The sequence below is a fragment of the Monodelphis domestica genome, chromosome 8, assembly GCF_027887165.1.
Source record: "Monodelphis domestica isolate mMonDom1 chromosome 8, mMonDom1.pri, whole genome shotgun sequence".
NCBI lineage: Eukaryota > Metazoa > Chordata > Mammalia > Didelphimorphia > Didelphidae > Monodelphis > Monodelphis domestica.
This window is the reverse complement of record NC_077234.1, coordinates 124,927,289-124,942,689: the sequence shown is the minus strand read 5'-3', so window position 1 is coordinate 124,942,689 and position 15,401 is coordinate 124,927,289. Positions and strand designations below refer to the sequence as shown.

The following is a 15,401-nucleotide window of genomic DNA, read 5'->3' as shown; positions in this document are numbered from 1 at the left end:
GTATGCCAATGAGATCTTTATTAAAATATTTTAAAAGTAAGCTATATCTAGTTTAATGTTAAATCTCCTAATTTTTTTTTATATTTCATGTTTTGGTAAGATTCTGATAAAAGGAATAGTGAAATGTTCCATTTTATTTATTTGGCAATAGGTCCTCCTAACCCTAGGCAAAAGAGCTTTCCTAGTCACGATTCTCACATGATTTTAGTTGGTGTTATAGGACCAAACCGAGCCAAGCAAAAGTGATGACAATAGACAGATTTTCAAGCTATTGAACTTCATGAGGATTCCCAGAGAGATCTATGGGGTGAAAATCTGTTGTAAGAGCAATTATCCTTCTTATTCCCTTTTACTTTCTCTTTATAGTAAATTAGAGTAAAAATAATTTGGGAAAATATACACATACACACCTCCTGGATTTATGTGACATTTTCCCCCCAACTCCTCAAAGTACATTTTAGAAATGTATTTTTGGCAAATGTAAATTTAAGTAAATTGGCCAAGGTCATAACACAATAACAGCAGAGTTATCAAGGGACTGCAGTTTCCTGCTTTTTCCACCATCCATGAAATAAAATAAAATTAAAAAAACACGCCTTAAAAAGTCTTCTCCCCCCGCTTTGCAAAATCGTATTTATAATTAATTCACTTTTTAAAATGGTCTTTGTTGGCTCTGAAATGTATACATGTGCATTATTTCAGTTGCCAATTCTGTCTCTCTGGCCACATAAACAATATGTTTTATAAGAACAGAGGCTTTTTTTTTTTTAAATCAGAGCTGAACCATCAGATTTTCTTTCTGTGCTGTGTAACATGATAAAGAAGTTATCTCTGGCCCCCAAACTAGTTCACTTTCTATGAGCAGGCACAGGCTGTAAAGTAGATTATTAAAGTACACAGAAATATAAAATTAGATCAGAAGTGATATTTTACTGTGAGGCCTTCTTTGGGCCTTATAAAAGGAGAAAGAGCTAACCTTGTTCTATTTCTGAAGCCTGAAGAAAGCCTCATAGCAGGCATATCACCTCTAATTAGGTTTCTGCTTTTGGGATGCATTTTATCAGCCCCCTTTCATTTATTTTTAATGATGTTATCACTAACAGACAAACAGTCCCTTAAGGAAACAAAACCAGTTTCTATATAAAGCACTGGTGTGCATGTCCTGAGTCAGTCATCTCAAAACACATGTTGAGTTTGTTTCCGTTGTGTTATTAGAACGCTTAATGGCCCTACTGTGCAGATCTACAGAGCATCAGGCCAGGAAACAGAATCAGGTTTGCAGCTTCCAATGGATGCCCTCTTTGTGAGCAATGAGTTAGAAATCTGTCAGGGCTCTGGAAAGCCAAAAAAGGTAGATGAAGTTGACTTTGTTAGGCTGCATATGCTCCTCAAGCTGTCCAATGCACATTAATGGCTTTAAAGGACAAACAATAGTAAAAGTGACCCCAAATGCTCAGATGGAATGAGGACCATGTAGTTGGTACATCTGTCACTTGATAAGCATCACAGTGTGCCAAGTAGAGAGAGTTGAGAGGGAAGGGTGGCCCAACTCTTGGAGTCTTAGCAATTCCTCCCTTTGTTCTGTTGCCAAAGATTGTTACTGGGAACAGAAATGGGACTTGGAGATGGTTTAGATTTATCCAAGTATGCAAAAGGGACCCATGGCACGACTCTGTGGGGAAGGGACATCTCATGTTTAGGTCTCTGAAACTAAAAGTTCTCTACACTGATGCACCTCAGTTCTAATAAATAGTGGCTTCTTATAGAAGTGCTACTGTTAGTGACTTTCACCCTGCCTTTTCCTCTTTTACTTTGTATTGGCTTTTTCTATTTGTTTGTATCTGCTTTTCTTTATGTTACATTGATTCCTTTTATAATGTTATAAGCTGCTTGAGGGAAGAGATTGTTTTTAGTTTTATCTTTATATTTTGAATCCCTAGAAGAGTACTTATTAAATTGCTTATTAAAACAATATTTCTTGTTATTCAAATACCTAGTAAATACAAGCATAAATATAACAATTAAAAGGTGAGTTTTTGCATTGCCCTGTGTAGAAAATTTCAAAGTAATTTGTCTTTAGCACTCTACACTCCCCTTTATACTTTCTATAATTTCTTTACCTCTTTAGAAGACTATTCACCACTTAGGCATTCAGGGTCTTTATGACTACTTAGGGACTTCCTAGGCGACACCTATGGAGCTTCCCTCACAATATCTCCATTAAAAAAAATACAGGTTCTAGGCCAATTTCAGTTAGGACTCTGTTCAGTACCAGGGAACTGAGAGATAATTCTGTGCTTTAATGATAATGTAAAAATGAATGAATAATAATAAATTAATCACATTCCTTCCAAAATTACATTTATACACAACAGCTGGGTGGTACAATGGATGGAGAGCTGAATCTAGAATTTGGAGGTTATTGTTGTTCACTTGTTTAAGTCATGTCTTAACTCTTTATGAAAAATCATTTGGGATTTTTTTAGTCAAGATACCAGATGGGTTTACCATTTCCTTCTCCAGCTCATTTTAAAGATGTGGAGACTGAGGCAAATAATTTTAAGCGGCTTACCCATGGTGAAAGAGGTAGTAAATATCTGAGATCAGAATTGAACTCAGGAAGATGAGGTTTCCTGACCTCAAGTGCGACACTCTATATCCACCAAGCCCCCATGGTACCTGGAATGTGGAGAGGTTGAATTCAAATTTATCATTAAACAAGGATTAGTTGTATGATCCTGGGCAAGTCACTTACTTTCTGTTTACCTCAGTTTCCTCATTTGTAAAATGGAGATAATAGAAGCATCGACCTTCAAAGGGTTATTCTGAGGATCAAATGAGATAATAATTTTCATGTTCTTAAGCACAACATATAGTAAGCACTAAATAAATGTTAGCTGCTGTTATTATTATCATTAAGTGCTTTCTGGCATTATTGCAATTACCGTGCAGTGAGAAGTCATGTTCTATTATTTTGTATGGGAACTAAGTGATCTTTTGACATGTCTAAAAATGTGCCATGTGGGCATTTGCTTATTCTACTCAAGACTGTCTCTTTATGGATTTCCCTAAAAGTGGGAAGTCCTCAACTCCTTTGGAGTCTTCTATTTGAGCTAGGCTTCCTTTCACTGATGCCAATTGTCCAGCCAGATGACTCACTGGATTGAGAGCAAGCTGTAGAGACTGGAGGTCCTGGTTTCAAATGTGGCCTCAGACTCATTTTCTAGCTGTGTGACCCTGGGCAAGTCACTTAACCCACATTGCCCTAGCCCTTATAAATCTTCTACCTTTCCACCATTATATAGTTTTCATTATAAGATGAAAGCTAAGATGTTCTTGTTTTTGTTTTACAACCCTTACTTTCTATCTTAGAATTGATACTGTGTATTGGTTCTAAAGCATAAGAGTGGTAAGGGCTAGGCAGTGGGGGGTTAAGTGACTTGTCCAGGGTCACACAGCTAGGAAGTGTCTGAGGTCATATTTGAACCCAAAACCTTCCATATCTGGGCCTGGTTCTCAATCCACTGAGCCACCTAGCAGCCTCCGAAGTAAGAGTGTAAAAAAAAAATTGGATATGAACAAGAGCATAATAGAATGAGAAAGTATAGATGAGTTGTGAAGAAGTATCTGAGTTGATACAGTAATAGAGCTTAACAGAAAAAAGTCAAATGATAGATACAAAAAAAAATGTACTTAACATTATTGACACGTTACCATGGTCTCTTGTATTTTATCAAGGTCTGAACAAAATATTTTCATTCCAGCAGGGACAGCTAGGTAATGCGTTGGATAGAATGCTCGGTCTGGAGTCAGAAAGATCCATCTTTCTGATTTCCTATCTGGCCTCAGACCTTTACTAGCTGTATGACCATGGGCAAGTCATTTAAATGTGTCTGTTTCCTCATCTGTAAAATGAGCTGGAGAAGGAAATGGGAAGGCATCACAGTAGTTTTGCAAAGAAAACCCCAAATAGGGTGAACAACAATAATTGAACTCCACCATTTTCCATCTTCATAGATCATAACCTCTCCATAAGCTTAGCAGATTGGCTTTGTGTGTTCCTACAGATGAATACTTCATTGCTCGCCAGCCAACCTGGTCATGGGCCTCTTGACATTTAATTAAGCAAGTCCTTGGACAACAGACAGTATCAATGAGCCCAGAGCTAAAATCTTTCTAGCTCGATGTGGCCAATCAGAGTTTTTGTTCCTCTGGAATTTTCAAGTACTCGGGATGATCTCTGTGCTATAATAAAGTATCAAAGTTGGACTTTAGTAGAAGTCTCTTTAAAAGGGCTTGGTGTAATGTCTGTATATTGTGAGCTAAAAAAAATACTTTGCCTTAGCCACCCATTAACATTCTATTTATTTTCAAGGGTTTAAGAAAAAATATTTAGCAGTTTGTCAAAAAAGGAACCAAAAGACACATTTTTTGCATATCACTTTTCTGAATTCCTTTTATTAATCTGTATCACTCCTCCTATTCTCCATTTTGACTGCATTTAAATCATTAAATTGAACCAAAGACCCAAATATCAATATTCAATTCAGCTTGGCACATACTCTATGTCTATAGTACCTTAACAGAGTAATCCTTTGTAAAATATCATTTTTCAAAACTAATAATTACTTGGTTAAATCAAATTTTTAGCATCCTTTCTTCACGTGATCTATTTTGATCTCTGGACTTTTTCTCTGGAGAGACCAAGATTAATAGGATAGTTCATTTAGAGCTTCAAGTCTTGCCAACTAACAACAAACAGCAACCACTGAATGCTTACTGTGTGCCAAGCTATTTTCCAAGCACTAAGAATGTAAATGTAAGCAGAAAGGCCTTCCCTGCCCTTAAGGGTGTTATGTTCTAATAAAGCAAGACAACACATAAAAGATACTAAAAATGGAGGGGAAGAGAGGTGAAGGTACTTTGGCTTGGGGCATGATAGAGAAAAATGTGAAGAGTAAGGAATGCAGCCTAAAGAGGAATAAAGACAATGTTGGAAGCTTTGAAGCTTTCCAATCCAAAGTCCACATTTATCAGATGGGGAAACTGAGGTATAGAGAGCTGAAGTGACTTGACTATGGTTCATTAAAAAAAATAGTAAGTATCTGAGGGAGAATTTGACCTTTGGCTAATTTATTGATTCCCTTCTTGAAACTCCAAATGGAGTCATAAAGAGATTGAAAAACACAAGACTAAAAAACAAATGAAAAATTGAACTTCTTGAATCCAAGTGTCCTATAAATGCTGCTTTTTAGTCCTATACTGTTTCTGATGGTGATGACCATGGGCTAAATAATTTTTTTAATGATTCTGTAGGGGTGCATCTGGGTAGCACAGTGGATTTAAAGCCAGGCACAGAGATAGGAGGTCCTGGGTTCAAATCTAAACTCAGACACTTCCTAGCTGTGTGACTGTGGACAAATCACTTAACCCCTATTTCCTAGCCCCTATGGCTCTTCTGCCTTAGAACAAATATACAGTATTGATTCTAAGACAGAAGATATGGGTTATTTAAAAAAATGATATTGTAGTTCCCCTAAACAGTTAAATGTAGCATTCAAAAGCAGCAGCCTTCCTGATCACTTCTGACTTATTTTTCTTAAAACTCCAAGGGGTCTTTTTTTGTTTGTTTCCCTATGAATGGATGTGTTTCAGGTAACAGATATTTTGTAATTTTATAATTTTTCTTTTAAAAAAAGATAATTTATATGCCCTTAGTGGTTAATCCAAATAAGACATGAGAACAGATCATAACCAATGATTTGGTTTGAAAATTTTACTTGTTACTCTCTCTATATATATATATATATTATCTGGATTTTTTATTATTTAGAATTGGTAATTAATGAAGTTTTAAAATTTCTGCCTGTAACCTGATACTGACATTCCTCTTTCAAACTCTAAGATTCCCCTGCTTGTAGGACTATTGGCATACAAAGAACATAAGAGGATAGAAGTGATCTTAAAGATAATGGAATGCAGTTCCCAAGCTTGCAGAAGTAGAAAATGTAGACGTCCAAGAGAAGATGAATTACTTACTCAAAGTCACAAAAATAAAATGCAGTCTTCTGGTCCTAGGCCATTGCCCTTTTTGTGCTATATAATCTGAATTATGTTGTACTTCATAAGAATTTAGGCTTGCTTGAAGTTTCCAAGATTCCAAGATTCTTCTAAAATGTAAATCCTTTGAGGGTTTGTTTCATGTTTTTGTCTATATATCCACTATTAAATTTTCCATGAATACTGAAGTACTTGCACCTTAGAGTGTTTACACTTCAGAAGTTGGCAAATCCTACACATATGAGCTTAAGTTTTTAGTTTGATGACTGTCCAGATGTAAGAAACTGATAAAGTGTTAATATTGCAGATTAAATTTAAAAGGGTGTTTAGTGTGTATTTTCCCCTGGAGAACTGATTGTTAGGCATTTACCAGAACAATCCCTCCCACACACATACATACACTTCAAGGACTCTGCTATTTTCTGTCTATGCAAATAACTAACAGGTCTCTCCCCCCAGGCTACTAACTTGAGCATCATTCCTGAAATTCTAGATATTATTGAACTTTTCTACTTTGATTTTCAGCTATTACCTTTAAATGTGACTAATCCAAAACCAAAACTCTCCTTCTACCTCCCACCAAAGCCCTGCTACAGCCTCGCTAAACTAGTTCTTCCTCTTGACTTCTTGGGTTTTTGTTGTTGTTAATTTTATAGCAGGTCACCTGATCTTTTAGGTCACTATAGGTCACCACATCTTTTCACTAAGCAAGTTATCAATTGTTTTCAATGAAAGTAAATGATGATGTTGTTGCAAAAGGAATATAGGGATCAACCTGAGTGATATGGGACAAGTCACAACTTCTCCATGCTCTAGTTTCCTCTTTTGTAAAATATTTGGGTCTCATTTTTTTTCTATAAAATGAAAAAAAAATGGACCAAATCTCTTAGGTGCCTTTATGCTACATAATTCCATGATCCTTGCTGTGAAATATCACTTCAGAATGTCATTCTATTTCTTCAGGCATTTTATTCAATTACATCATGCCTTGAGAATCTTAATTGTCACCTAATTGATCTTTATTTTCAGTCTTTTCTTTGCCTAATTTCTCCCCAATATCACTAGGAGATTCTTTTTCTACTTACAAAATAATAAATATTGATTGAGTTAAAACAAGGCTTTCATCCTCTAAAATATACCATTGGCTATGAGTGTAGCTATAGCTAGGGAAAGATGACTGAACTTTGTCCCAGGGCACTAACAGCACTTCATCATTCTATAACATATTAACAAATGAGATTAGCACTAATTGAGCAAGCACAGTTAAAATAAGAAACTATCTGGCAACTTTATTTCTTCCCCTCTCAATAGTTGCTATCACAATATTTGAAGGTCAGTTTCACAAAATTTTTCACTATGTTTGTTTCATAAGAAAGTGTTCTACCTTATAAACCAGATCTTAAAACTGTTTGAGGGCAAGGGCTGTGTTCCCTATATATCCTGCTATTTTCCATAGTACCCATTAAAATGCTGTTCTGTATGTGATAAGTACTTGAATATTTATTAAATGAATGAGGATGCCTGTGATATTAGTTAAATGTTTGGGATAACAAATACCTAAGTAAAAAAAAGTTTGTGGTCTGCTGAGCACAGGAGGGAATGATGTATGCTTGTGGTTAAATATGAAAATAAGATTATTGCTCATAGAAAATCAAACCACAATTTCTTAATCATTTGATTTGTTGACACTTAATGGGAAAGTCATCTAAAAGTATTGTTCCTTTTCTTAAATGCTAATTTTTAGCAAACTTTGTTTAGCAAAAGCTTTTGAGGAAAAGGATGTGAGAAGGAGCTAATCACATTGCCCTAGATGAGTAATTTTTGACATTTGGGTAAATAGCATTCAAGATCTCAATGGCATCAACCACTGCACTGTCTTTACTGTTTACCCTTTATCACCTTAACCTTCTTCCCAGATTTCTCTCACTTAGAATAAAAGTGTGATAATATGATAAAAGGCAAATAGTCCCACTTCTGTTGCTTTACTTTTTCCATCTTGAAAAACTTGCTGCTTCTAATCATCAGTCATCATGGTAGGAGATGAGGGAGAGAAGTACCAGTGGGGGAAGGTTATAGTATATATGTATTAGCAAATGCTAAAAGAGAGGATATGGCTTGTATTCCAGCCGTTTCTGCTTTATGTTCTCCTTCATTACCACTTGTTCCTGGTTATTTTCTTTTATTTTTAAAGTTCAACAGTTAACTTGTATTAGGAGTACAATGGCATAAAGGGAATAAAGAAATAAAGTGAATTTTTGTATTACTGACATGAAATGTATAATACTATCAGTAGTTTGCAAATGTATTGCCCTGATTTATTTTTGTGGATTAAAATAGAGAAAAATATTTATTTGAAAAATCATCTGTAGTAAAATTTAAGTATTTATTGCACTGGAAACTCTCAGAACTTTTTATCTTTCACACATGAATCTTCAACCAAGTTTACTTAGTAAGTATTAAAATGTTCTACCATTAAAACTAAGCAGATTCTCAAAGATTTCATCTATGCCTTTGTAAAGTGATTAAATAGACCAAATTATTAAGGAATATTTAATTAGAAGTTGTCCTCTATTTTCTACATTATGCTATTAGAATTCCATATAAGTTATTGTCTTTTTTTCTGCTCCCCCCAACTCTGGTGGTATAAGAGAAAAATATGACTGGATATTTCACTATAAAGTTGAGTCAGTGATGAAAAAAGCTGTTTATGTTCAGAAGAATTTTACTTGTTCATGAATGTAATTATAATTTTAAGTAGATCTTTTTTATCGTAACTATCAATTTATTTTTTCAATTAGAATTATGAAAGAAATTCTTGTTTTATACTACTTATAGATTATTTAAGGTCATATTTGAATATGTCATTGAAGGAAAGTGTTAATTGCATTGGATATTCACTAATATAAAAGAATCTTCTCATATCAAGTATATGTAATGCCAGAAAATATTCTATTGTCAATCCAAATAGAAAACACACTAAAATGAGATAATTGGGAAGGTGCCCATAAAGACAGCCGGAATATATTATCACAAGTATATGTGAGATAATATTTGTTTTAAAAAGATTCTATGGCACTGTAAACTCAGTCTCATTAGAGACTGCATTTAAAAGGCTTATAAAGTTACTCATTAATGTTATCTTGTTGTATCTCCACAGCTTTTTCATTAAAGAAAATTCAGCAGAAAGCATTTTCTCCTGATAGCAGGAACCAATTTGCAATAAATGTTCTGGAAACCACTAGGGAAGCCATTACTGAGGTCTAATAAAAACAGACAAGCGTAACTTGTTCTATATTTTTGTTTCAATCACATACAGATGAGACCCCGCTCTCCACACCAACCACAAGAGACAGCCTTGACAAACTTTCTCTTACTGGGCATGGGCAACCGCTACCTCCAGGTTTTCCATCTCCTTTTCTATTCCCTGATGGATTGTCCTCCATTGAGACCCTTCTGACTAACATCCAGGTAGGCCTTTCTACCAGCCAGTGTAAAGGAACATAAAAGACCTGGTTGTAGATTTGTCTAAATTAATATAAACTATTCCAGCTTAATCCATTCATGAGATTATTTGAATTAACTAATTTATGGAAACCTCTTGCAGCAATTTAGATTTTAAAAGGAGCTGCGCTAATCAAATGGGTTTAGAAACACTCAGATACAGTACATAAAATATAGATTGTATATTAAACCATAATAGAGACTTAGATGAAAGTGACATGGGCATTTTTCAAATCATTCTGCCTAAATGCTCTTTTTATTACAGGCTAATGGAATGAGTCTAACTGTTTAAATTTGTCTGATTTACTAAAAAAGAGCAAACCATTTCTAATAAATATTTAGTTATTTTAAACTGCTAGACTTTTTCTGAGGAAATGATATGTTTAGCTCTTTGAAATGTGTCTAATATAAAGGAATCCACAAAAATCTCCTCTTTCTCAAATAATCTTGTTTCAGCTAACATTCTCTTCAAAGAATGGACTTCAAAGAGTAATACCAAACTTTCTACAGATTTCCGATGCAGTACTCAGGATGTGTATTTTATGTACAGTACAAAATGACTCAAAAATAGTCAGGATTTACAATAACATATAGCATGAGGCCAAGATAAGAAGAGTGTTTGGAATATAAGAAAGCATGATTTTTTAGCCCACACATGTAGTGATCATGTGTTCAACAGATGGGGATTGGGCTACAAAACTGCTCAGTGTCTGGAGCATTAAAAAAAGAAAAAAGAAAAATGGGTGCTTGGGAAAGGATGATGCGGGTACCTTGTCTTAACTTTAACAGTCCATTCCTAAAGTGAGGTTGTTCATTATGCTTATACTACTACACTAAATTTTCTCCCAAAGGAAATATAATTAATTTTATTTACCTCTCCAAGGATAGCACAGAAGCACTTTAGAATGTAAAATATCTCTTTCTCTATTAATGTAGCATTTCTAATATTAAAGTAATTAGAATTTCTAGGACTGTTTTAAATTGTAGAGTTTTACATCTCAGGCATACAAAATAATTAAATAAATCTAGGAATAAACAAACCCCACCCAACGTTAATTGTAGTCACATATTTGTTTTGATTAAATAAAAACATTTTTTTCAAATCTGATTTTTAAAAAGTCAAAGAATTTTTTGTTCTGTAAATTTTTCCCCTATTGAATTCTATCTTATAAATTTCAAAGTGGATTTCCCCCAGACTTTTAAATTAGCATTAAAAAGATCTAAAACAAAGTAGTTTCCATTTTTATTTTTAATTGATTAGGAAACAATTATAAACCAAACACCCTCTTCAAATGTAAAATATTTAATTATCCTTTAACTAGCTGTTGGTATATGGATACAGCTAACTAAAACCACATCAACAAGGCATGTTGGAATTTAATTTCAGGTTCAGAAACTATAGCCTTTCTGCATTTCATCAATTTAAACCAGCTGCATATTCTCTCTACATATGGACTTTCTCATACGGTGTTATTATCATATCTCTCAAGCTAAACAGGGGTCAGAGCTGGGGCTTTAGGGTGAACTACCCCTTCACCCTCCTCCTCTCCTCTGCCCCTCCCCCCAAACTAAATCAAACAAAACCTAATAGGAATGATGTGGGAGACATATTACCCTCTAATTATATGTAAACATAGAATGTTTTTAGTTGGCACACATTTTTCAAAAAGAATAAGTTTACTTAATTTGAAGATATCAATGTATTTAATTTTCTAACTAACCAAAATATTTGGTTACCTTACCCTTTCCCAACTGCAACAAATGCACATCTCTACTCCCTCCAACTGTAGTATTAAACTCTGGTCAGGACAATTTTTTTTAATTGCAAAAACCTAGAAATTAAAAGTTCTTAGTTGAACTATTAGAAGGAGTATGAGAAATCAAAGTATTCCTGAAGGAAACAATTTAGAGGAAAGTACTATAAAGAAAAATCATTTTGGCAAAAAAAAGAATAATAAAAATTGAATGTTTCATTTTAAAATTTCTTGCCTGAATAAATCCTCCTATATCTTTGTTTGTGAAGTAATGATAATAACAATAATCGTTATAATCAAAATAATTTCACACTGATATAACACTCTAAGATTTAAAAAGGACTCTCTACTACAAATTTATTGGATGAGTAGATTTGAAAGTTTCTTCATTCCCTGATGCAAATGAATAAAGGACTTGAACACAGGTCTTCTGATTTGGAATTGTGTATGCCTACCACAACATGATTGAAACCTACTAAAATAAGATAATACTTCGGATGATGATTTTGGTACAAAAATATTTTAAAGGATTGCTTTTCACCCCTACCAGTGGTCCCAGAGAAGTTTCAAACCTCATAGATATTTATTCTTTATACCATTTATTAAGATACAACATTGCCTTAGGTAGAGTACAGATTCAGAGTTAAAACATGGTGCTGCTGGCCCACTGGGCATACTATATAAATGTGTTCGCTCTCCAAATTCTAATTTGGGTAATTACATTCTCTCTACCTCAATTTCCTTTGCAGTTTCAATTAGATATAATGATGTTCTTTGCTTTCTATGTGAAAATGTTTAACATATTTACTGTATGCTTGTTCTAGACTTTTTCCATGCAAGAGAGCGAATCATGTTTTTACTGATGGATAAAGCAAGATTTGAGATGAAGTGCATTTAGATTCTTCAATATGATAAAGCCTATTTATAAATGCAAAATTATTCAGATCTTAAACTATTTTCTTCTAAATTAAGCAAAAGTCTACCAAATAGCTAGCTAAACAATGAAAGGCATTTAGTATTTATCATACTTAAGGTATTTGTGTGTATATATATATATATAAATATATATATATATATATATATTGATATGTATGTACACCAAATGTGAGAGTGGTCATTAAATGTATTCCATTAGTTCTATGAAGAGCCAGCAGGCTATAGGATATAGAGAGCTGAGTTTGAAGTCAAGAAGATCTGGGTTCAAATGCCATATCTTCTAAAATGATATTTACTAGTTGTTTGATGAGGCGAAACCAGTTTTGCTCTCTTTATAATGAGGAAGTAATTGATCTAACAAATTTCTCATGTAGAAGAAATTATAAGCTTATTTGCATGTAGAATACTACTAAAGATGACACTAAGATCAATGCTGAATTTCATGGTAATAACCATTTTATAAATCTGAACTCTAAATTGATTTGATTTTTCTGGGAATCTATATATATGTTACATATATTTTATTTATTTAAGATTATATGAAAAGGAGTAGAGAATTCCAACTAAACTGATCCTTAACATCTAATTTAATCAATAACTATTATTAAATAAGTAATATAGAGAAAGCTACCAAACTCATATCCAAAATCTAATTTAAAAAATTAGATTTATTTCATTTGAAAAGTTTACCTGAATAGCCTGAGGAATACTACCTATTAGTATGAATTCACTCAGTGAATAAAAGAATTCTGGTGTCAGTGAACTGGAAATGATACCTACCAATTTTACCTGCCATAACTTACCACATTAACAGGAATTGGTATATACCAATATATACCAATCTGGTCTTCTGTGTTACTCATTACAGACCTTAATTAAACTTGTTAGTAAAATTAATCAGTCCCAACTATAATTTATTAGGTGTTTATTATGTACCATTCTATGAACTAAGTGTAGAGAATACAGAGAAAAGAAAATAGAGAAACCAAACAACATAACTCCCCAAATTAAAAAAAAAAATAAGCAAGTTTATTAAGAAGTCCTTGCTCTCAATATATATATATATATATATATACATATGTTTATATGTACTATACATGTACATATATATATATATATAGTTAAATAAATGTATAATATAGAATATATGAGAAATTGGTCTCAAATGGAAGGCACTGAGTAAATATGACCAGGGAAGACTTCTTGCAGAAGGTGAGATTTTACCTGGTACTTCAAAGGACTTGGCCTCAGACCTAAATTTAAATCTGGTCTCATAAACTTACTAGCTTTGGGTGACCCTGGCCAAGTCCAATTACTTTCTCTGTCTCAGTTTTATCATCTGAAAATAGGGATCAAAATAATAGTTTCTAATTTATAGGGTTGTTGTGAGGATCAAATAATATAATATGTGTTAAGTCATTTGTAAATCTTAATGCTCTAAATAAATACTATCTCTTAAAATTAAATAAAACTGGGGACAGCTCAATGGCTCAGTAGATTGAGAGCCAGACATAGAAATGGAAAGTTGTGGGTTCAGATCTGGCTGTAGACATTTCCTAGTTGTGAGATCCTGGGCAACTCATTTAACCTGCATTGCCTAGCCCTTACCATTCTTTTGCCTTGGAACCAATACACAGCATTGATTATAAGACAATCGGAAGGGTTAAAAAATAAACTAAATAAACAAATTTATTCAATAGTCTTGGTTCACTGTATTGTTGGAAAGTCAAGCTAATAAGGCCAGAAAGAACCAAAAATCTGGATTAAATTTGTTAAACCTAGTTCTAATGAATATAGCGCTGATGTGATATTGGTGAACCATGAGACCATAGCTCTAGCATTAGAAAAGATCTTGGAGGCCATGTAGCCACACCACATTATTTTGCAGATAAGGAAACTGAGGCCTGAGGCATTAAAGCAAGTTGTCCAAAGGCACATTGGAAGTAAATATCAAAAGTATGATTCAAGTGTAGATCCTTTAACTCTGTATCACAAAGGTGACTAATAATACTGAAAAATAGTTATCAAACTAATGAAGCAAAATGTTCATGGATAGCATTTTCAAGCTTTTTAGTTGAGGATTTAGATGAACTTTTTCTTGTTTAAGTTCACATCTATCTTGATGAATACGTGTATGAAGTTATAACTATAACATGTTAATTCCTATATATGTATTAATATTAATTTAAATAAAAATGAAGCATGAGAAATTAAATATAATAGGAACTAGTCTATAAAGTTGTGAGCTGGCATATTTCAAATGGTTAGATAATTTTCAAGTTATGTTTCTCCAGCCAACTGCACAGGGAAGTCTGTAGAGCTCTGATATCCTTTATTTTTATATTTTATGTGGGACGAGCAGGACTGTAAAAAGTATTCAGAGGTGACCTCAAATACCCATATTCCAATGATTGCTTAATGTAGTGGAAACTATAGTTCCATCCTTCCCAATTCCTGGACCAAACAATAATATATAGTAACATCCTGTCCTATATATTTCTGAGTTATACAGGAGGCAATTCATAAAACAGTTACCCAGTTGATGATTCCCTCATGTAGAAACTATTGGAAAACTTCACATTTACTTTAAGTTGAACATATATTTTCTCCTGTTACAACAGTTTATGAAGAAAAACCCAGCTTGATGCTTTTGAGTCTCTATTTTCCCCTTCTGCTATTTTAAAGATACATTGGGTGGGAGATCCACAGAATATTCCTTCTCCATTTTATTTCCTAGAAAATCTATGGCTTAACAGAAGAGTAGGATACGAGCAAGTGAAAATTCAATTTAATACAACAAATATTTATTAAATGCCTTCTTTTGTTTAAAGCTACTCTGCTAGGCACTAGGAATATAAAATTAAAAAAAAAAATAAAATCACCCCTGTCCTCAGGGAGCTTAACAGCATTGGCATGTGGTCTAGCCCCAGATTATCCACAAAGTACTTTGATCCAATCACTTACCAACACTGAATCTCTGATTCCTTCTTTGTCAAATGACAAACCTACCATAGTGAATTGAATGTAGTAGACACCTGGAGAGTGTAAAATTAAAATGAATTGAAGGTATGGACAAGATCAGGGGTTATTATTTTTTTTTGAAGGGCATGTATCATGGACCCTTTGCCAGACTCTTCTTAGAAAAACATT

At 33.6% G+C, this 15,401-nt stretch overlaps 1 protein-coding gene across 4 annotated transcripts in view; it reads left to right on the top strand.

The window, feature by feature from the left end:
* Positions 1-15,401, top strand: part of DACH1 (dachshund family transcription factor 1) — a 485,618-nt gene that overhangs the window by 411,970 nt on the left and 58,247 nt on the right. For all 4 annotated transcript variants that reach the window (XM_007501431.3, XM_007501432.3, XM_007501433.3 and 1 more), the window contains one exon: positions 9,377-9,528. In XM_007501431.3, coding sequence (XP_007501493.1) covers positions 9,377-9,528 — 152 coding nt within the window. The remainder of the gene's footprint in view (positions 1-9,376; positions 9,529-15,401) is intronic.